Here is a 23,193-nt window from a genome sequence, read left to right as displayed (position 1 = left end):
GGCTTTGTAAAAAACACATTACGTTATCTCAAATAATATAGTCGTGGGTTCTGCAGCACACAGTAGTGAGCTTCACGCACACACACCGTCGCGCACACTAATCACATTGCAGATATGAGAGTAGGAGCGTGTTAGCATTGAGGAGCTCTCCACGTCAACGCAAGCAATGCAAGCCGAGGACCACATCGCGAGCCCGCCTGCTCTACGAGCTATATTTGGTCGTAAGTACCTCAAACGACATCCGATCTGAATGATCAAGTAGTCATTAGAATCAGGGCGAGAAGCTCTTCGTGTTGATGTCTTTGTAGATCAGTTCCGGACATTTTGGAAATTGCTGTTTTGAGTCTATCGCGACAACGATAAGAGGTCTTACAGTTATGGTTTTTAGAGTTTAGGTGTTTCGCCATATAGGATATGTCCTTGTGAGTCTTGCCCTCCGATTTCGAGTCATTCTCATATGATTTGAGACTGTTTCGAGCTTGTAGTGTTTTGTAGGATGCGTTGTCTATTTCTTTGCTTTATGGTAGTGTTGTGGTAGGATTAGTGACTGTTGAGTGTTGTTTGTGTCTAGCTCAGGGTTGACAACCCAGAGATTGCCTCCATGCCCTAGTCGGGTCAGCTACGTCCTCAAATTGACAGTTTGTTGGTCTGTGTTCTCGCTGTGCTCCATCGTCCGTCGCGGTGAACCCGCTAACATTGGCGCCGTTGCCAGGGACAAAGCGCCTAAACTAGAGTAGACCGCATCACTCGTGTTTGATAGTATAGCGTTTCTCTAGAGTTTTCTAAAGTGTTGTCACCATTTGCCTTCTTAGTGGGAAGTCAGAGAGCGGATCTCTTGACTGAGGGATAGCCAGGGAGCCTGCGTCTCGCCGAGGTGGTCCACCATGAGGTTGAGGTGGAGGTTATATTATTTTGTTGTGTGTTTAAATTAGGTTTTATGGTTGGTGTGTTTGGTTGTGACTTATGGTTGTGAAGAACTTGAAAGAGAAAAAAAAAAAACGCAAAGAAAAACGCAAAAGGTAAGCAGGAGGCTATTTGCTTACCAGAAAGCAAAAACAACCATTCAACCATCCAAATTAGGACTTTAGGTAGTGTAGGACATCTGATGTTAATCTAGAGCAATTTTGACATGAAAATGTGCTTGAAAACACAAAAGGCGGAATTGTGTTAATTAAGGTAAAAGTGCTCTAAAATGGTCGTTTGAAAGCCGATTTGAGTGCTTGTTTTTGCATTGGAGACCTTAAGGTAGGGGGAAAACACAGATTTGGTCCAATCCAAAAAAAAAAAAAACTCTAAAAAAAACCACCAAAAAAAAAAAACTGAAACCAAATCTGCAATTTTCAACAAAAAAAAAGATTTGACCTCAAGACCTTGTTTTGCATATGCTCTAGAGCTTGTATGTGAAATTTCAAAGCATTTGCATCAGTGCTTGTGCATCTAAGTGGGAATTTGCTTTTTCTAAGTGTAAGGAAGTGAACTGTGAAATGCTTGAATCCAAAGGAAAAGAAGTCCAAATTGAATGAAACTTTGGGGATAAGCTTCTAAGGGCATTGGGAACCAAACTGTCCAAAAACAGAGAAAAAAAATCACTTCCCAGTGGCTCTCTACTCAGTCTATCGCGATAGACTGGTGAATTGGAGATAGACTCACAAACAGGCAAAACCCCTCATACCACAGGTAAAACACATCAATACAAGGCTGCTCCCAAAAGTTGAGTGTACTTGGACACTTACTTGACCACTAAACCTCAAGTCTGGTGTTTTGAATCAGACTTGACCAAATTTCCAAACCTTGTGAAACTTGGTATACATGATCTACAGAGGGTAGGGAACACATCTGTGAAGAGAAAATTTGAAAAAAATGTCATTTTAGCATACTGGGTGAGTCTATCGCGATAGACTAAGAACCCAGTGATAGAAACTTAATTTTTCAAAAACCTCTGTGGCATAGCTTGGAAAGGTGCTATCAAGGACACATAAAAATTTTGAAGTCATTTGGACATCAGAAAGTGGGTCTAAGACCATTTGAGAGGATTCAGCTTGTAGAAAACACCAGATCTGGTCTAACTGACAAAGTAAAAGTCCAAACCAATTGAAAATTGGTAGGAGGACTAAGGAGAGGTGTTGGAACACAGTGGTATAGTCAAAGTTCAAGTTTGACCAATAAAAGGGGTACTTGCTGAGTCTATCGCGATAGACTCAAAGCAGGGCCAAAGAAATTGAAACTTTCAAAACCCTCTGGAGCATAGCTTGTTTAGCCTCTCAGGAGGTTACACACAAAATTTGGTGGATTTTGGACATTGGGAAGTCATCCTAAGTCTATTTTCTAGTGATCAGATAGACTCAGAATTCTAGAGTTGGAGTTAAGAGACCTAAGAAAAAGTCCAAAACAAGTGAAAGTTGGTGAGCAAGGTGTCCATAGCATATAGGGAATACAGTGGTGAAGAGAAATCTGGAAAATTTTCAAACTTGAAGAATCTACTGAGTCTATCGCGACAGACTGAGGCTTTTTCACAAAAATTGAAATTTTTGAAAACTGGCCTTAGAGCCTTGTTCTACATGTTGTTGTGAGCCTATGGTTAAATTTTGAGTAAATTTGGAGTATTGTAAGTGCATCTAAGAGGATTACTTTATAAGATCAGAAAAGAAACTGTTGTTTGATGCAAGTTACAAAGGAAAAGTATTCCAAATAGGTTGAAACTTGGTGAGTAGTATCTCAAGAGAAGGGGGAACTCAAATTTGTAAAAACAGTTGAACAATTGTATCCAAGTAACACTCTGGTGAGTCTATCGCGATAAACTCAAAAATTCGCTGTAGAAAAATCAAAATTCAAATCTGACTTCATATTTGGGTTCAGAAGGCCCATTATACCTTGTACACAAAGTTTGAGTGCATTTGGATATCTGCAAGGGATACTTGGTGAGCCTATCGTGATAGAAAAGTCAGGAAAAAATTTTGAGAAAATTTTTTGAAACCAAGTATACCACTGGGTTTATCATTGCCTAAGGAGTGCACACACCAATTTTGGGCTCAAACTGACCACTTGCAAAAACATCAGATAGAGCAACTTTCCAAATCATATCTCACTGTTTTGGTCATAACTTTCACATACAGACTCCGATTCCAAAACTTTTTTTATCAAACGTAGCTTGAGAGCAGCACTACAGATCTTAAGAGTAAATTGACCAAAATGGTTGCCAAAGGCATACATTTTGGTCAGTTTTGAAAAAACGTTGTTTAAGGCCTCAAAATGCATCCGGAAGTCAGGGGTGTCTAAAACCGACAATTTGAGAGAATTGTGAGATAACGCTCACGGTTTTGGACATAGTTTTGGATTTTCCTTGACCAAAACACTTGAACACACTGAGAGAGGTATTACTACAGCAAGCTAGAGCTATTAAGCCTAGAAGTCATGTCTACATCAGACTCAAACTCAGCTTATACAAGCACATAGATTGCAAGGATAGATGAGCACCGGCTCAGAATAGATCTTCCAAACCTACAATACATAAAGACCAATTTTGTGGAGAGAGTTTGGACGTATAACCATGAAAGTGAAGGACTATATAGGTATATTAATGGAAATCAATTCAACCTTTACAGTTGCTTAGAGCCTTACCCAGATGAGCTGACAGAGTACAAGCTCTTATATGTCTATACATACGAGGTCGACCGACAATGGACATCTTTATTTGTTGACAAGTATGGACGAGAATATAGAGCTGTAGAAAGCACAAATCCGCGAACCAAATTAGAGATGAGTGGATATTTGGTCAATGAAGGACCTCAGATACATCCACCAAACACAGGAACCTCTAAGAGAATTCCAAAGAGGGGACCACCACCTGGATTTCCTCCTAGAGCGATAACGAGAGATGAAACGATACCAGAGAGGAGTATGGTTCCATACTTTGCACCCCAAAGTATAAGACCATCTCAACTAAGAAAATGGGTAAATAGAAAGTACAATGGCATAGGAGACCCATACGCCCATGTCTCGGCTTTCAAGTAAGTCCTACGAGCAAAACGAGTAGAGGACTTCCACACGCAGTATGAGGGTTTTGGACTTACATTGGAGGACAATGCACAAGCATGGTTTGAACTATTGAACCGGAGAGAGTTCACAACCATTGAGAAAATGTTGGATGAATTTGTTCAAGAATTCACCAAGAGGGGCATAAAACATAACACCCTTCTTAAGATTCAGGAATTTAAACAAGGCGAAACAGAAACATTGCGACATGCAATACTGCCTTTCAAGCAATATGTTGCTAGATGTCCTACCCAAGAATTACCCACGCCAGAACGTCAGATCCTATGCTTCATCAGAGGACTTATGAATGAGAATCTCCAAAAGGACCTATACGTGAAAAGATACCAAACCTTAGAGGAGGTGACCAAAGCGGCAGTTGACCTAGTTGACAATTGCAAATTCTATGAAGATGGTCAGAAGAAGATGAATGATGCGAGTGAGAAAAAGAAAACTGCTGATCTTGAGGATCAAAGAGGGAATCTAGGACAAAACCAAGTAAATGTTGAGGAGCAAATCATAGAGAATGTGATGCAACGCATCAACCACTCTGACAGAGTACCAACCTATAGAATTCCTCAACGACAAAGGTGCATGACATGTGGAGGGGACCATCCGACGCAACATTGTCCTGACTATAGACCTAAGACTCCACCAGGGTTTGAGCATGTTATGTCTCAACCTCCTAGATATCATCCTGTAGTGGAACAAGTGTTCTTAAGTGAAAGACCCATAGCTACTAGAAATGCATATGAGAGTCATGAGCTTCAAACAGAAAGATATGTGGTAGATCAGAGGCCACTTCAAGGTCAATATCAAGTATTGCCACAACAACCAATACGTCCATGTGACAGATGTGGTAGTAGTGATCACTTGATTAAGGATTGTCCACACCATGATATCATGATAAATGTATATTGTAATGAGTGTGCAATCACACATATGATTTTGGATTGTCCTAAGCATCCAAGAAAGAAAGGTAAAATGCAACCACATGTTACCTTTCCTTCTACCAGCAAATCAGAGAAAGAACGAGCCGCAACAAAAGGAGAGACGACAATAACAACAGAGCAAGAAACAATTGCAAAAGAACAGGTGCTTAAACAACAAGAAGATGAAAGTAGCAAGTTGCTCCAATAAACCTTGTCACAAGAGCACAAGCAAAAGTGCAAGAGCAGAAGCCTACAGATGGAGAGACTAGTAAGAGTTCCAAAAGCCGTAGAAACTCTAGACGAGCAAGAAGAACTAGAATGAAAGCGAGACTAGAAAGGAAAAAAGGAGAAGAAAAGGCTGTTACAACTGAGTTGGAAACAACTCAAGAGCAACAGACATAGCAAAGGGAAGCTAAAACCCTTAAACCAGCTGAAGCACCCAAGAGTGCTAGTTCAGGAGGATCTGTCCTAGTGGACAAAGTGAATGATCCTTTAGACGCGATTTTACAGGCTTATGAGGCTAGATTGGCGAATAGACAGACCTTAGAACAAAGATGGATGACCCATCCTTATCCTGAACTAGAGAAGCAGAGGCTAGAAATGTGTAAGCAGCTCATTGAAACTGCTCAAGCATTGCTAGAACCACCTCCCCAGTGCACAGACGAGAGCATTAAAGTAGACGAATTGCCTAGAGAAGAAGTGGATCATAGGGAAGAATCACTGCCAAGGTCGCAAGACTCGAGGGTAGTCCAAAATACAACAGATGAATCAATGAGGTATTTCTCACCCTATGTTCCTATAGTTGAGGAGCAGTGGCCAGAGGAGTTATGGAAGGCTGTTCGAGATGCCCAAAAAAGAGAAGAGAATGCTTGACCAGCACCATTTCCTGAAATCACATTAGATAGACCACAAATGAGTGTTGATACGAGGTCATATCATGGTGACGTAGGATCGATAGCCTCCGAAGACAGTGGACCTGCACCGTTAAGAACTTTGCCACAGTACATGGGAGATTTTGAGTCAAAGTCTGAAATTGTGAGAGTTCCATCACAGAGGCTAGGAGGGACAAAAGAATTGGACACAAAAATTTTGACTGACTTGCTATCCACGCCAGTGAAGTGCACAATTACATTGGCAGAACTTTTGAAAATCAGGCCAAGTATGTGGACGGATATAGGAAAATGCTTGGAAAAAATTGGGATCAAAAGCCCGTTAAGGTTCCTGGAAAAAGAGCTAGATGAGATCGAGAAGCCTAGATCAAATGTAAGACCGGTTCCTCTGAACAAAGTAGGAGAGTATTGTGAAGGAGAAGATGGTAATGCCACTTTGCCTGTCGAGTACAATGGGATTGAAACGAAAGCTATACTTGACAGCGAAGCAAGAATTGCCATAGCAACAAAACGAATTTGGGAGAAATGGGGTAAGCCCCCGCCTTTAGAACAACCAGAATAAAATTGAAGTTAGCTGATGGGCATGTGGAAAGACCCATGGGATTGCTAGAAGCGATAGTGGTGTCTTCTTGTGGTATAGAGTATGCGCATACTTTTGCCATAGTTGACTTTGGCAAGAAAAATAACTATGAAATCATCCTTGGAAGACCATTCATGAGGCAACTCAAGATGGTACAAGATTGGGGTTATGATTATCTATACTTGAGACATGCTGAAACCACAACACGTGTAAATATGAGAAATCATAGTTACCAAGATGTAACTAGAACGCCCGTGGAAGATTTTGATTCTGCAACACAAAGTGGATCAACAGACCATCCGTGGATGGGCAAAAAGAAAGAAATCTGGATGTGCGGAGCATCGGAGTGTAGTGACTTTGGAAGAAATGAGAATTCCTTAGAGAGGGTCTTAGAAGATGATGCTTACATAAGAGAACCTTTTCCGGAAGAGGCGTTAGAACCGCTAGAGTGGACTCAGATATTGGCTACTTTGGATGTCTCTGTTAATGAGACCACACCAACAAAATTTTGCGATGAGAATGGGTATGACATAGTCCCCTACTACATGCTAAGGGTTATGGGTGAGACAGATGACGAATCTGAGTATGAGTTCAAAACAGGGTTATCAGCTATGGGGATAACACAAAACCAGATACCTAGCCCGAATACTGGTCATATAGAAATAGGTGCTCTTTGCGATCAGTGTGCGATAACACACTTGATTACAAACTGTCCAACTCGAATGCATAGTATAAAGGAGGAGCCGCAAGTCAACAAAGCAAAGTTGCAGGAAGAAGGGCTAAGATCCAAAGAAGATGCTTCAGGTCCAGCGCCTACAAACGAGCAATATGAAGACTTGGAATCAATCAAAGAAGAGGTGCAGCAAGTGACAGGAAGTTCAGACACTATTGGTGACATTTCAACAACTGAAGTCGAGGAAGAAGAGCCTATGACTCTACAAGAACCAAATGCTGATTTTGTCTCTCCAAAAGACATATCAGAGGAAATGGTGGTCAAGCAGGAGCTAGAACACACAGATGAACTCACAAGTGTGAACAAACAATAAAGAAGACGACAAGGAGTCCACGCCAAAGATTGCTCAAGTCACTCAAGAGAACACAGGCAATCTAGTACCAAAGAAGATCAACTTTTTGCTAAGTGCACAAGACGGAGTCAAGATGAATTTTATGACAGAAATTGATACAAATTCCACGACTAATGTCATGTCATATGACATGTGGTTACTTCTAGGTAAGCCAAAGCTTTATGATATTCAGATAAAGGTAAATCTCTCACCTGAAGTAGATGTTATAAGTATGGGGATTGCAGAAGCTACTCTCCAGCTACACTCACAGAATGTCAAAGAAAAATTCTTGGTGGTAGATTCTCGACAAATGGGAACACACTTGATTTTGTCCAAGCCATGGGCACAAGTCTTTGAAGACGAGCCTGAATCTTCAACAATGGTCATCACGACAAGCAAGCCTACAACAGTTCAAAGATTCTTGGCTATTGAAAAAGGAAAAGCTAAAGTAAGCCCACAGTCTCTAGCACAGCCAATGCAAGTGCAAGACAAAGCCTCTACATCAAAAGCCAAACCATCAATAAAACAATGGAAACCCAAGCAAAAAGTCTATCAACCGAAGTTTCCATCGCCCGAAAGTCTCCAAAGAAAGTCAAAACAGGTCAACCAAGTGCTAGTATCCAAGGCACAGATTAAAGTTAATGATCCAATTTGGATACATCACAGGAACAACCTCAACAAGCAAAGGTAACAGGATGGATCACATCAAGCGAGTCAATTATTGCACAAGGCTACAAGAAAGGAAATTCAGATGTTTGAGTCAACAAGCCCAAGATAACAGCCTGGCGATATCCATCCCATGCCAACCACTCAGTCAGGAATCAACAAAGCCGTCAACGTCAATCACATAACTCAACCAAGAGAAAGGACAGGTACAAAAAGCAAAAGAGAAGGTCTTCCACTGGACAAACCATACGACAAGTCTGGGTAATGAAATCAGAATTCTACCAGACTACCCAACAAAGTCAAGTGAAGATCACCTCCAAGCAAATCCAAAGATTCATTCCAGTCAAGTTACTCGAAGCACAAGGATTCTATGAGGGTAACTTTCAAATCTGGTTACCTAAGGTAGTAGCTTATCAAGGAATCACCAAGGAAAAGCAAAAAACATCAAGAAATGAAGAGCAGCCACCCGCTACACCCAAGAGTACTACAACCTATAGATGGATCCCTTGTCAATTACTACAAGAGCAAAGCTTTTACAAAAGTAACAGCCATATTTGGAAATTAAAGACAAGGTACCATCAAGTCAAAGAAGAAACAAGGCAAGTGGCAAAGGAGATCACACAAGGCACAAGAACAATGTGGGTTCCAAAATCCACGATTGAGGCTCGACAACAAGAAAGATACACAACTCCTTTACAGCCTCTTAACAACAAAAAGAAAGCAACGGTAAATGCTGAGGTCACAGTTTTGAATAACACTTTCTGGAAGAAGAAGACTTCATCAACCATTGCTTCAACATCAATACCTGTCTCATCAAGCGACCACAATTTGCTACCAAGGAATGAAGAGCAGATATATGCCAATGTATTGGACAACATGGCATCTCAAACAGAAACTAACGAGAAAGGCCTAAACATCAAAGGCATATGGAATTGGATTTCAGGCCGCGATCAGGTAAGTCCAAGTCGCCATTAAACTTACATGGCATAAGAGTCTAGAGTCGGGCAGCTGAGCCACTAAATGAGCGAAGTGTCAGACCCAAGCTTCAAGTTAATATTTTTATGTGGTCTATGAGTCTAGCTAATAAGTATAAGCTCAAGCTGGAGAGTTAAGCATACATAAAGTCATGTCGCTCATGCTGGAAGAGGTGAGCATAAGAGTCAAAGTCCATATAATATATAAGGTGGAGAAGGCGTAGTAGTCCCAAAAAAAAAAAAACACACTCACGCACTTGACACAGTGAGGAAGAGTGGAGAAACCTCGACAGCAAAAACCCGTCTTGTGAGTAGTGAAAGCTTTTGAAGCACTCATGCTATATGTTTTGCTCGCTACACTAACTCCATGAAGAACCCATCAATACTCTTCTCTCGCACCGCATCTTGTTTAACATGCATAACTCTGTGCACGCATATAGATGTCCCATCATTGGACATATGCATTACACACTCTTTTTTATTCCACCCATGCACTTACACAAACAAATGACGATGACCAAGCAGAAACAGGTTTTATAAGCCTTTACTCAACAACAATGACTCTGACTTCAAGCTACTAACACTTATCCATGTATATCAAGCCCATACTAGTAGCCATATGGCCATATGTACTTTAACTCAGCATAACTCTATAACATCAGAACCTAAGTACATATAGCCTCGCATTTAATTATGACTAAAGACATTTTTTCCCACTGGGTTTTTCCCTTTAGTCTTATCCAGGTATCTAAGACCTTCATTTTGTACATACGCTACATTTTACTTTTACTCTTTTATTTTTTATAACAACAAAAACAAGAAGACCAACGATATCCCCACACTACTAATTACAAATCTACTGACAAGTCAAAAGGAAGAGGCAAAAAAACAGCTTGACAAAGCTTCAAGTCAACTTACAGGTACGACTTCCAGATAACAACCACAGGAAAAGCAAACTAGAGCTACAATGACAACGACCTATTGCACCAACAAGTCGATACAACCTCATGCAATTCAAGATACAACAACCAATCGGAGGGGGAGAGTTCCAGGCTTCAAATACACTACAGGTATAACTTCAAGGCAGCTTTAACATCACGCAAAGCGACCAACTACAGAAGAGTCTGCCACAACAACTTCAACCAACACCAAGACATTAAGAACTCGTCAAGGCCAACAAAGACATAGGGTCTTGTCGGGGACGACAAGAATTCGGAGGGGGAGAGTGTTGAAAGGACGCCCTTTCAACAACGTTTCCACAAAGATTCCATTGAGATTCCTCAAAGGTTCTGTAAAGATTCCACATGAAGATGGTGATGAAATAATGAAGATGAAGATGGATGCTGCAACATGAAGATACGAGTTCATGGACGTCATCGAATATCCCGTTATTATTATTTTGAGCCATTACGGCCACTGTTGTAATGTTTACGGAAACCTCATATTTTAAATCGGCACTTGTATTTTGGCCGCAGATGCTTGTATAATGAGTAAAGCCAACTTAGTTTCTTGTAATTAAGCTCTGTAGAAGCCTAAGGACAATTCAGGTCATTTGACCGGACATTAGGTTTGAAGGCTTGGTATATAAGCTAAAACCTAAGGCTTTGTAAAAAACACATTACGTTATCTCAAATAATATACAGTCGTGGGTTCTGCAACACATAGTAGTGAGCTTCACGCACACATACCGTCGCCCACACTAATCACATTACAGATATGAGAGTAGGAGCGTGTTAGCATCGAGGAGCTCTCCACGTCAACGCAAGCAATGCAAGCCGAGGACCACATCGCGAGCCCGCCTGCTACGAGCTATATTTGGTCGTAAGTACCTCAAACGACATCCGATCTGAATGATCAAGTAGTCGTTAGAATCAGCGCGAGAAGCTCTTCGTGTTGATGTCTTTGTAGATCAGTTCCGGACACTTTGGAAATTGCTATTTTGAGTCTATCGCGACAGCGATAAGAGGTCTTACAGTTATGGTTTTTAGAGTTTAGGTGTTTGGCCATATAGGATATGTCCTTGTGAGTCTTGCCCTCCGATTTCGAGTCATTCTCATATGATTTGAGACTGTTTCGAGCTTGTAGTGTTTCGTAGGATGCGTTGTTTGTTTCTTTTCTTTATGGTAGTGTTGTGGTAGGATTAGTGACTGTAGAGTGTTGTTTGTGTCTAGCTCAGGGTTGACAACCCAGAGATTGCCTCCATGCCCTAATCGGGTCAGCTACGTCCTCGGATTGACAGTTTGTTGGTCTGTGTTCTCGCTGTGCTCCATCGTCCGTCGCGGCGAACTCGCTAACATTGTACATCTTGAGAAAGTTTTGATCATAACTCGGCTCCTTGATGAGGACCCTTGGTTTCTCTATAGCTTTCACTTCAACCTTTGGCTCCACATTGATTCCAAGTTAATTAAGACACTTTGCCTTCTACTCTTTATGCTTTGCAATTTCAATCGCCTCTTCAAAGGTCTTTGGTTGCCTTAGCTCTAGCTTCAAGCATAGGCCTCTTCTCTAGCTTGCAAGAAACCTGTCCTTCTTTAACATGGCTGGAGGAATTTTAGCTCCCAAATATGTACACCACTATGTCCATAATGCAATGAATGCCTTCACAAAGTTTTCTATGGTCTAGCTTTCACCATGTACTAAGCTTTGAATGGGGTGCCATATCATTTATGGGTCTTTCACATGTTGAAAGTGTGTAAGAAAAGCATGCCTTACTATTTTATAGGTCATAACTTGAGGGTTTTGGGCTAATTGCAACTCCTTTTTTAGCCTTCCATAGCATCTCCCTTCAAACAAAAGTAGAAGATTTGTAGCACCAACGTTAGATCTTGCTTGTTAGTAAGAAGGCAAGAAAACTCCATTTTCTCAATAAAACCTTTTTCACTTCCATATTCTTATTCATCAAAATTTGGAAAACTAAATGCCATGTCTTCAAAAACCTATAAATTGAAGTAAATTGAAGTGATTCCTCCATGGCAGGCACCAAAATACTGCTGGGAAAACAAGATCAAGGGACACCTTTATAGCAATGTCTCCCAATAGCAATCAAGACACACCACAAGCTATATCAAAAAAACTCCCATAACACCACAAAGGTAAGTGATCCCTTGGGAATTTACAAGCACACCCACCCAAAAGACCACCATGGAAACTTTGAAGCACCTGCCCTGGCATGGAGTGATGACACCCACCAACCAATGCACTTGAGAAAAAGAGCTTCCCCATTCACCAAATTATTCTTCAAAACAACAATTTTAAAGTGTAGATACACCACCAAACAAGCAAGCTTCCACAACTTTACACCAAACTGACTGCGAGCTACCATATCAATACTTTGCGAGAAACATATTGTATCTCCCAAACCAAAACTCCAAAAGGGATACTTTCAAACCTAAAAAATTATATGCATTTTTTGCAGACAAAAAAGTTCTGAAGACCAAAAACTTCAAATCTATGCATCTCTATGTGCAAAATTGGTGTGAACAGCAAGCTGCCCTGCTATGTTGAGCCTTAGCAAGACTCTTGGTGAGAACATCTGCAGGGTTATCCTGTGTATGGATCTTAGACAATCCTCCAATACCGTATGAAGTTACCACACATCTATGTGTTTGTACGCGCATGAAACATGGCATTTTTGGCTAAATAGACAGCACTCTCACTATCACAACCCAACACGGGTGTATGAGCAAGCATGCCAAGTTCTTTTGCAAGTCTGCCCAACCAAATGGCCTCTTTTGAAGCCTGTGTGGCTGAAATATATTCAGCCTCAGTAGTACTCAATGCCACAATTTTCTGTAACCTAGAACACCAAGAGACTGCACCACCAGCAATGGCAAATACATATCCACTGGTAGATTTCCTGGTATCCATGTCACCTGCCATGTCTGCATCACAATATCCCTGCAACTTTAAGTCACTTTTGCCATAACAGAGACACTTTGATTGTGTACCTTTCAAATATCTCAGAATGCATTTGACAGCTTTCCAATGCGCTTTGCCAGGATTCGACATGTATCGCCCACTGCATAAGCAATGTCGGGACGAGTGGCAACCATAGCATACATAAGAGAACCAAATGCATAAGGGATTCCCTTCATGCTTTCAATGCCACCTCATCCTTTGGGCAATCTGTTTTGCTAAGCTCAGTGTATGGTGATAAAGGTACCCCAAGAGACTTAGCATCAGCCATATTACATCTGTCAAGTACTTTTGCAATGTACCTTTCTTGAGATAAAAACAGCAATTTCAGCTTTCTATCTCTTTTAATACGCATGCGGAAAATATGCTCTGCATCACCCAAATCCTTCATAGCAAATGCTGAATTTAGCTTACGTTTCAGAGCATCAAGACTAGTCTTATGTTTCCCGGCAAGCAGCATGTCATCAACATAGAGAACAAGTATGACGGGATTACCATCTTCATCCCTTTTCGTATACAAACAATGATCTGCACGGCTGCGTTTAAAGCCTTGAGACAGCATAAAAGTGTCAAACTTCTTATACCGCTGTCGTGATGATTGTCTCAAACCATACAGAGCCCTTTTCAGTTTGCATATAAGTTCCTCACGTGTAGGAACTACAAAACCTTCAGGTTGTTTCATGTATATGTCCTCTTCAGTGTCACCATGCAAAAACGTTGTCTTTACATCCATTTGATTCAATTCCAAATCAAGCACCGCAACGAGAGCAAAAAGGACACGTAAAGTTGTAAGCTTTACAACAGGAGAAAAGATTCTTGAAAATCAATTCCTTCTTTCTGTGCATATGCTTTTGCAACCAATCTTGCTTTGTACTTGGGTTTTTCATCCACTATCTTAATCTTGTATACCCATTTGTTAGGAAGAGCCTTTCTCCCTGTGCATATCCTTTTGCAGCCAATCTTGCTTTGTACTTGGGTTTTTCATCCACTATCTTAATCTTGTATACCCATTTGTTAGGAAGGGCCTTTCTCCCTTTAGGCAATGGCACAAGATCCCAAGTATCATTTGCATACAAGGATTTCATTTCCTCCTGCATCGCAAGCTCCCACACTTACTGCTTGACTCACATGATTTGGTCTCTTTATATGTCAGAGGTTCACCCTCATCTGTCAACATTACATGATCCAAAGAGAGGTTAAATCTCTGCAGTTGCCTTCTCAAACGAGTTGACCTGCATACCCAATGATCTACATTCTCACGCAACGGTTCTACATCATAAGACACCTCATTTTCAGCTCTATCATGCTGCTGAAAATCATTTTCAGCCAATTCAAGTGGCTGTCCATCCTCATTAGGAGCATCAAAATCATGTCCTACCTCTTATGGCTCAAGGTTAATCGGCTGATTATCAATTTCAGCTTGCGGTAATACATCATGAGGCTCTTTTTCAACATCAATGGGTGGCACAGAAGGCTGAAATCTAATTGTTTTCTTATCAGCATCAGATTTTGTAGCATTCTTAAACAATTTTGCCTCATTGAACACTACATCTCGGCTACGTATTACATTTCTAAACTGTGGTAACCACACTCTATAGCCCATTTCACCTTCTTCCCCATAACCTAGGAAGACTCCTTTAATGGACTTCATATCAAGCTTTGTTCTCAAGTAATTGCGTACATGAACAAAAGCTTCGCAGCCAAATACTCTCAAATGATCATAAGAGGCAGGTTTGCCAGACCAAACCTCCTCTGGAATGTCATTTTTCAGCGTACCATTAGGAGAGCAATTGCAAATATGAACTGCAGATTTCAATACCTCCCCCCAAAACTCTTGGGAAACATTAGCGGTGGACAGCATGCAATGCACTCTCTCGCATAAAGTACGATTATCCTCTCAGCCACACCATTAGAAGACGGATTATAAGGGGCTGTCAACTCCCTTTTAATCCCATTTTCATCACAAAAACTCTGAAATTCAACAGATACATACTCTCCTCCATTATCAGATCTGAGACATTTAAGCTTAGTACTCTTTTGCGTAGTGACAAAAGCATGAAACTTCTTAAAAGCATTAAAAGTCTCACTCTTACTTTTCAACAAAGTACCCATCCTTTCCTAGTACAGTCATCAATGAATGTAACAAAATACAATGCACCACCATAAGACTTAACAGGCATAGTGCATACATCTGAGTGAATAAGATCAAGAGGATTAGCTTTGCGAGAGACACCAGAGTAATAAGAAGATTTCTTTTGCTTTCCATAAAGACAATCGTTACAAAAATCTAAGTTTTTGCCTTTTACATCAACTCTCTTCAGAGAGAAAAGCGCATCAATACTCTTTTGGCTCATATGGCCAAGTCTCTTATGCCACAATTCCATGTGTGAAGCAACTTCAGCAACAGCAAGAAACTTGCCACGCAAAGCCTTGCATCGAAGATAATACAAAGTACCTCTTTTAGATCCTTTTGCAACAAGCATAGAGCCCTTAAGCAACTTCCATGAACCCCCAGCAAAGATGGTAGTATAACCATGTGCATCTAACTGGCCAACAGATAGCAATCTTTTCTTAATGCCTGGTACAAACCTGACATCATTCAACACAAGCTCTTGACCATTGTTAAGAGCCAAACGCATAATACCCATTCCCTCAATATTGCAAGCAAAATTATAACCAAGGTACACCTTGCCATAATTGCCTGCAACATATGTAGCAAAACACTCCAAAGATGGAGTCACATGGAATGAAGCACCAGAATCCACTATCCATGATTGGGATAGGCCATCATTAGCACTGAGCAATGCCATTCGCACTGAGCAATGCATTCAATGACATCTTTCTTCGAGATAAGCATGTCTTCTGCATTGGCTATCACCAAATTTAAGGGGCATGAAGCCGCAACCAAGATTTCCTCAACGTCTAACAACTCCTCAATGACCACACTAGAGGATACATTTGCATTCTCAACATCCCTGGAGGAATCACCTGCTGATTTTTCCCCTTTCTTCTCATCTTTCTTCTTCTTATCTTGCATTTCCTTCTTCCTTTCCTGCTCTTTCTTGAAATACCTGTAATCGGGTTTCTTGTGACCCTTTTTGCCACATTGATAACAAGTGACATCCTTATCCTTTGTCTTACTCTTACTTCTATTTTGAGTTATGTTGCCCGCATCACGCTTTTGATTTCTACCTCTTGCATAGTAGGCAGAACTGCCACCTTCCCCACTAGACATGTGTCTAATCTCTTCATTGAGAATAAACCCTCCCACACCGTCATACGTGAGGGTGAGACTGTTGCTCAAAGAGACAACCAAAGTTTCCCAAGTATCTGGCAATGTCACAAGCAAGAAAAAAGCTTTCAGCTTATCATCAAATTGTTGAAGCCCATTGACCTGCAACTGACTCAACACACCTGTAAAAGCACTCAAATGCTCATAAGCTGACTTCGAGTCATCAAGCTGCATATTCACCAACTTTCGCATCAAATGCATCTGGTTCACAAGTGTAGTGTTTTCATAATTGGACTTTAGCTTTTGCCATATTGCATAAGCAGAGTCCAAACGCTTGATGTCTGCCAAAATGTCATCATTGATAGCCATTTTGATGTAGGTCATAGCCTTCTTATTCAACCTGGCCCACTCTTCGTCAAACAAACCTGGCGGCTTATTCTCTTCCAATGCATCTTCACAATCCTTTAAGAAAAGGATACCTTGCATACGTTCTTGTCAGAGGTCAAAGCCTTGACCATTGAACCGTTTGATTTCCATCAAACTTTTAGTGTCAGATGTGGAAGAGGAAGAAGCCATTTTAATTCAACCACAAGTTTGTATACAAGAGAGATGCAATAGGCTGAAAATTTCAGCAAATAGGAGCAACCACAAGACTTTGCATACGATAGACCACAATTTCTTTACATGAAACTTTCCAAATCTGAAATTTCAGCTGAAAAGTGCAATTTCAAGCACCTGTACTCAGCTTTTCACTCAATTTGTCGCGACAAACATCAATACATGTGATCCCACAACTTTGGTACACCTGCGTATGGCTGTTTTGACCTGTTATAACCTGTAAATCACCTGTTTTGACCTGAAAACAGCCTGTTTGGAGCTGTTATGGGCTGTTTTGGTGACCTTTTCAACTTCGGAAGCAAGGGGCTTCGCGATGGAAGCGAAATTGATCGCGGGAGAGCAATTTTAACTCGCTGTCCAGCAAACTGCGCAGAGCTGTTTTGAAACCCTAGGGCTCTTATACCAATTGAAAGCGCAAAGCAGAAGGTACCGGTAGGTGCACGTCGCAATGTAGTGCAGGAGTGGGGCAAGAAGCAGGAGGCGAAGTGCAACAGAGAGGAAGCGCTAGGGATCGAAGCAGAGAGAAAGAGAGAGAGAGAGAGAGAGAGAGAGAGCTCACGTTTTTTGGGAAAACTCAATAAGTGAGTTTTGGGTTTTCCCACTTTTATTATAAGTGACTTAAAAAAAATGTTGAACCTGGACTAATGTCATAATAACTAATATCTAATTCTCCTAAATGATTTTCTCATGTTAAACTAATCATTTAATATGGGGAGTGCCAGGGGAGAAAAAGCTAGAATATTGGTTAAGCTGACAGACCGGCCACAGTAGGGATCCAAAGGAGGGAAAATAGGGATCCAAAGGGGGGGCCATCTGCAAAAGAGCAATGTACAATAATGGGCTTAAAAGACCCTAAGGTTCAGCCCATTAAGACTTCCAAAATGTTAAGGTTCCAAAATTCAAAGGATGTGTCCAAAGGTCAAACATTAGGGAAATTGGATGCTTTGTGAGTGTCCCAAAAAGTCTTCATGCATCCTACATAGGAGGGGGCGAGCACTAGTTGTAGGAGATGAGAGAGAGAGAGACACACACACACACACACAAGCTCCCTTTACACAAAGGGAATGAGGGACACATGTCAGCTCCCTAGCCCAGATGCCCACAAGGTGTACTCAAATCCTATTGGATGGCCTTGGAGGTGGACCAATGAGAATTAGGCTAGAGTAAATCTAGTTTAATTAATTTAAAAACACTTAATAAAAAAGACAATAAGAATTAAGCTCTCTACAAGACTATTGGACAGTCTCCCAAGGGGTCCAATGAGCATTCAGCAGCCCAATGGCTTGCCTGATTCCTATTGGCCAAGAGACAAAGGGGTCCAATGAGAGTTTAGTTGCATTAGTTAGTTACCTAAAGCTCTCACAAAAGGGGAAAGGGGGACACACGTCAAAAGTCTATCACTTATGCTGCTTAAATTTCATTGGCTAAGCCTGGCATGGATCAATATTTTGTGAGCATGGGCAAATAGCAAGAGGGGTCGACCAAGAGAGAGAGGGGGCTAATTTTTCAAAGGCATTATTGCATACACACTCACACTAGTCTGTGTGGAGTAAGAAGACTCTCTCTCTCCTTCTCAAGATTTAATGGAAAGCTTATCACCTACTCCAAGCTTGTGAGAAGGGAGGCCTACGCCAACAACTCTTGGCTTTGTGATGCAAATCCAACCAAGAGCCAAGCTTCAATGCATGCTCATCTCCTCTACCATGCTAATTACTAAGCTAAGCTATGCTAATATGAGTGATTACGTGAGGAGATGTACATCTTTCTCGTAACACTACTCCTTCCTCTCAATCTACTCTCATACCCCGCTAGCTCTCACCATCTTCGAAGGTGTGTGAGGTCTTGGGTCTGAGACCGTGAGGGAATTGATGTTGTGTTTGATAAGTGTTTTGCTTAGTGCTTGCAGTTTCCATCTTCATTGCACTAGCTAGTATTGAAGGAACACAAAGAATTGTATTGTGAAATGTCTCTCTTGATGGGAGAAACCATAAGACAAAGCCTTTTGGAGGGGGGACCGGCTCCATGCAAATCCGGTCCTCAACTGTTGTCAATTGCTTAATTTCTCTCTTTTGAAGTATTGTTCATGCTATCTAACTAGGTGTTATGCTTTTTGTTGCTCTCTCCACCCAAACACTCTTGTTATTCTGATTAGGAATCTATTCTAATGTAATGCTCACTATGTTCATGCTATTTTCCACTAGACACAAGTTACTAGGCCATTAAATGTTACACTGACGCTCTACATGGTCCGAAAACTCATCCACATACATTCCAAAAAAGAGTCGGGGATAGGGGACATCCCTGCTTTACTCCAATAGTGGAGTGGACCATGTCAGACATTCCCTCAGTGGTGCGTACCCACCCCATCACTGTCCTATATAGAGTCAAAATACCCCATATCAGCTCTGTAGACACACCCATGTCTTGTAGTTTGCGTATAAGTCTGGCTCTCGGCACTGTGTCAAAAGCTTTGCGGAAATCCACAAAGCTACAATAAATCCTCTTGCCATGGTGTCTACCCTCCTCAATAATAGCTCTGAGTGTCAGAATCTGGTCAAGAGTGGAGAAACCTCTCCTAAAACCTGCTTACCCCGGTGCTCTTATGCCCTCTCGCTTTGCCCATCTACTCAGCTCCTGCTCAAGAACGGATGCATATAACCTAGCTAATGTGTGACCAACCATGATGGTGCGATAATTCGCGAGAATCATGGGATCTCCTGACTTGAAAATAGGCACAATCATAGACATACTTCAAGTCTCCGGGAAGCCTTCATACATGGCTCGATTAAACATCATAGCTAGGAGCTCTGCAAGCATATCCCTTGCATGGATGAAGTGCTCTGCTACCAGACCATCATGATCATGTACTCTCCTTGTCTTCATCCTGTCAATGGCTTTCCTTACCCACTCGGCAGTAAAGAAAGAACATGTCTCCGGGCATGTCTCTAGTGGGTCCGGCAGAGGTGGTTGCCCTGATGCGGTGTAGAGAGATGTGGCATATTCCCCCCATGTCTCAGTGGAGGGTGACCGCTAGTGGTGGGGAGTGCTCGTGGAATAGCCTCCATGCTTCGCCTAAGTCCTTACTTATAAATAACTGATACAGATCCCGCTCTAGCTGAGATAGATAAGCCCTTTTCTTTCATTGCACTAGGCGGCGAACAATAATCCGTGACTGTCTATGTGTGATAATACCCATGAGCACTTCCCTCTGTAATTTGATCCTCGTCTCTCTACACTCCTCATTATACCAACTATTATGGGACATGCTCCCAGATCGTCTCCATGTGGGCTGGTTGTATGGATATGCCTGTGATGCTGCATCATGGAGCGTCTCTGTCAGTATCTAAGTGAGTTCATCTAGTGGCCGTCCCAGCTCTTGGGTGCATAGCTGCCTGTATATCTCATCCATATACACAGAATCCGTCTCCCTGATGAAGGTATACCGAGTGTATGTGGGGACCTTTCCTAATGGAGCTGTGCTGAACTGAAAGGTCAGGGTGAAAGACAAGATAGCATGATCAACTGCTACTCCAACTGGCCTAGTACCCACCATGAAATCTTGAAAGAATGGATTGAGACCTAGCTCGGCCATAACATAATCCACTGTGCTGGCACCATGTCGGTGTGGAGAGCAAGTAAAACCTCCAGCTGTCGAAAATCTTTGTAAGCCATTCACAATGACCAATCTATGTGCGGTTCCCATATCTATAAGGTGTCTGCCATATTCAATGTATTCCTCATCTTGTGATAGTCTGGATAGACCCATCTCTGTGACGTCCAGCTCCCTAAGCATCTCCTCGGAAGTATCATAACATATTGTCTGGTGGAAGGCAGTCCTAATATTGAAATCCCCTAGTATGATAATGTCACCATCCTTGGAAAACTCCCATATGTCATTATCCAAAATAGCAAAGGGGAATTGTCCTTTAGGTGATGCATATACTGACTTACTAGGAGGAAAGTAACAAATAGCAACGTAGAGGTATCTACCCTGAGCCTCACCCACATGTACCTAGCCTGTTCATCCTTGCGTGCTATATGTATAAGTGGCTACAACTCCTCCCTAAATAGAACTGCCACTCCCCCTGAGCCCCGTCCTCGATGATCCGATCTGGTCTCCTGTTTGCAGGCTTTATCATAATCATAAGTTTTAAGCTGCCGTCAACTGTGTGTGAGAGAGGAAGAGAGAGAGCGTGAGCTTCATCCTGGCGCTACTCCCCGCTCGTTCATCACATTGTAGATCCAACTGCACCATCGCGCTAGCCTCGGCAAGAGCTATGCGACAACACCAAGCATTCCTCGCGGAACGAAGCATACACACTCGCGCATCTACGAGCTACTCCCTACTCATGGCCGTAAGTATATCAAACGATGTCTGTTTTCTGCCTGCAAGTAGTCGTTAGAATCGTAGTGACATAAGCTAAGCATAGGTACTCATAGATTTCGGTTTCGAGCACTTTCAGAATTTGGCTGTCTTTGTCAAGAGAGAGAGAGAACACAAGTGCTCTACAAATGATGCTCTCAATACACAATCTCTATGACTACAAGACCCTAAGCATTCTATTTAAAGAATCTTAGGTTGAGGTAGGGCAAAAATGTGTAACTGGTGCAGAAAACATAAAAGCCCAAAAATGGCTTAGACTGAGGAATTAAATTGTAGAAGCTATGCACCTTACACACACTTGCCCATTTAAAAAGGGCAGGTTTTATTCAATCTCACAACTCATACCTCAATTAGGGCACCCTCTCCCTACAACAAACTTATATTGCGTAACTGCATCATCAATAATAAATATACAGCTGATTATTGTCTCTAACTTGCTTTTGTAACCTATGCAGACCTTCCCATCATCATATTCCAATTTGAAGTTGGTGCTTAATTGTTGACTCTTGTCTTTTCTCTTATTGAACATAATAACTAACATTATCTAGCAAACCTGCCATGCCAGAGCAAAAGAACTTGCAAGGTCAAGACAAGAAGAATGATGAAATCTTACAGGCTTTAACGTACACCCAACAGCTGTGCTGCAAAATATACAGTTATATAATTGTATGGAGTCTGACCAGCATGATCCCAATTCAGACACAATGTTTCATCAATCAGTCATCTCTAACAAATGTTTTGCATCAAGATGGTTCAAAGGTCTGAGTGAGATAAAACTTGTTTACTTGCCACAACCAAGAGCTCAGAAGAATCTTATTGTGACCCCAACGTATTGCTAAAAAATTCAACAGTTTCAAGGATCCTAAGCTTTGATTTCCTTCTTTTTATACGTGTTTCCCTCAAATGTATACTGAATGAAGGGATTTAGTCTGTCTGCAAGGTAATGCTGAATAAATGATCAAAATGAGTGGAGAAGCAAGCGTACCAATCGGTTGGAGAACCCATCTCTCTGTCTTGATAGAAGCATCTGCTGCAAAGACATGGAGCGTACACGCACTGCGGTAAGAGACAGCATTGATGGGGTTTAACTGCTTAGACGAAGGCAGAGTCCTGCGAAGACGAAGAGCAGAAGGCCTTGCGAGGGCAAGGGTAGATGTGGACACTCCATCAGGAGAGCTTCCGCAGCCATGGGATGCTGGTTGCACTACAAAAGCTGCAACTGGAGCGTAGGACATAGAGAGGGCTTGCATTGCTGCTGCTGCTACTCAGAATCAACGTCTCTTTCTCTATAGTCAGTCCACTTGGAGTAATCTCCTTAGCTTTGGATTGCCAAGGGCTCTCGGCTAAAATGGCGATCTCATTTTTGTTACATATAGGCTAGTCCAACTTTTTCCAAGAGGAGTAATTGTTGCTGATGCTGCTGTTGGCCTAGCATGGAACCCTTGGGAGCAATTGTGGACATGGTGCATGCTTGGCTTTTTAGGGATTGTTCTTTGTAAGCTAAAGGTCTACCCCAACAGCATGGCTGATAACATTGCATATGTGAAAACGTGTGTAAAGCGTAAGATACACAACTCCTCAACATTCAACGAACATGCCCAAATATGTTGGATACCTATATGAATATATAACCGAAACAATTAATAGCTGCAAAAGTGCAAAGATACAAGTTAATTAGTGACCCATAAGTATGGATTCACCACTTAGGTTGTGTGTCCAAGGTGAAACATATCAAGAGTCAAGATGGCTAGATCTTTTAATTAAGCGCACATGTATGATGATAGTATTGGGATGGGTGAACTCTCAAGAATTGTCTTCCGCTAGAATTCTTGCATGGTTTTCTACAAAAATTAGAGGTAGGCATTATGCCTTGCACTTTATTGGCAAAGTGCCTTGGCATTTGTAAGTT

The 23,193-nt window shown here is 41.6% G+C and overlaps 1 protein-coding gene across 1 annotated transcript in view; it reads right to left on the bottom strand.

Moving 5' to 3' along the window:
• Positions 1-22,630, bottom strand: part of LOC147433125 (SMAD/FHA domain-containing protein) — a 102,599-nt gene extending 79,969 nt beyond the window's left edge. The window contains exon 1 of the mRNA XM_086492808.1: positions 22,270-22,630. Within this exon, the coding sequence (XP_086348934.1) occupies positions 22,270-22,534 (265 nt within the window). The 5' untranslated portion in view covers positions 22,535-22,630. The remainder of the gene's footprint in view (positions 1-22,269) is intronic.
• Between the last annotated feature and the right edge of the window lie 563 nt (positions 22,631-23,193).

Source organism: Adiantum capillus-veneris, chromosome 20 (genome assembly GCF_014529385.1).
Source record: "Adiantum capillus-veneris isolate H3 chromosome 20, ASM1452938v2, whole genome shotgun sequence".
Taxonomy (NCBI): domain Eukaryota; kingdom Viridiplantae; phylum Streptophyta; class Polypodiopsida; order Polypodiales; family Pteridaceae; genus Adiantum; species Adiantum capillus-veneris.
Note: the sequence above shows the minus strand (reverse complement) of the source record. Positions and strands in the feature narration are given on the sequence as shown.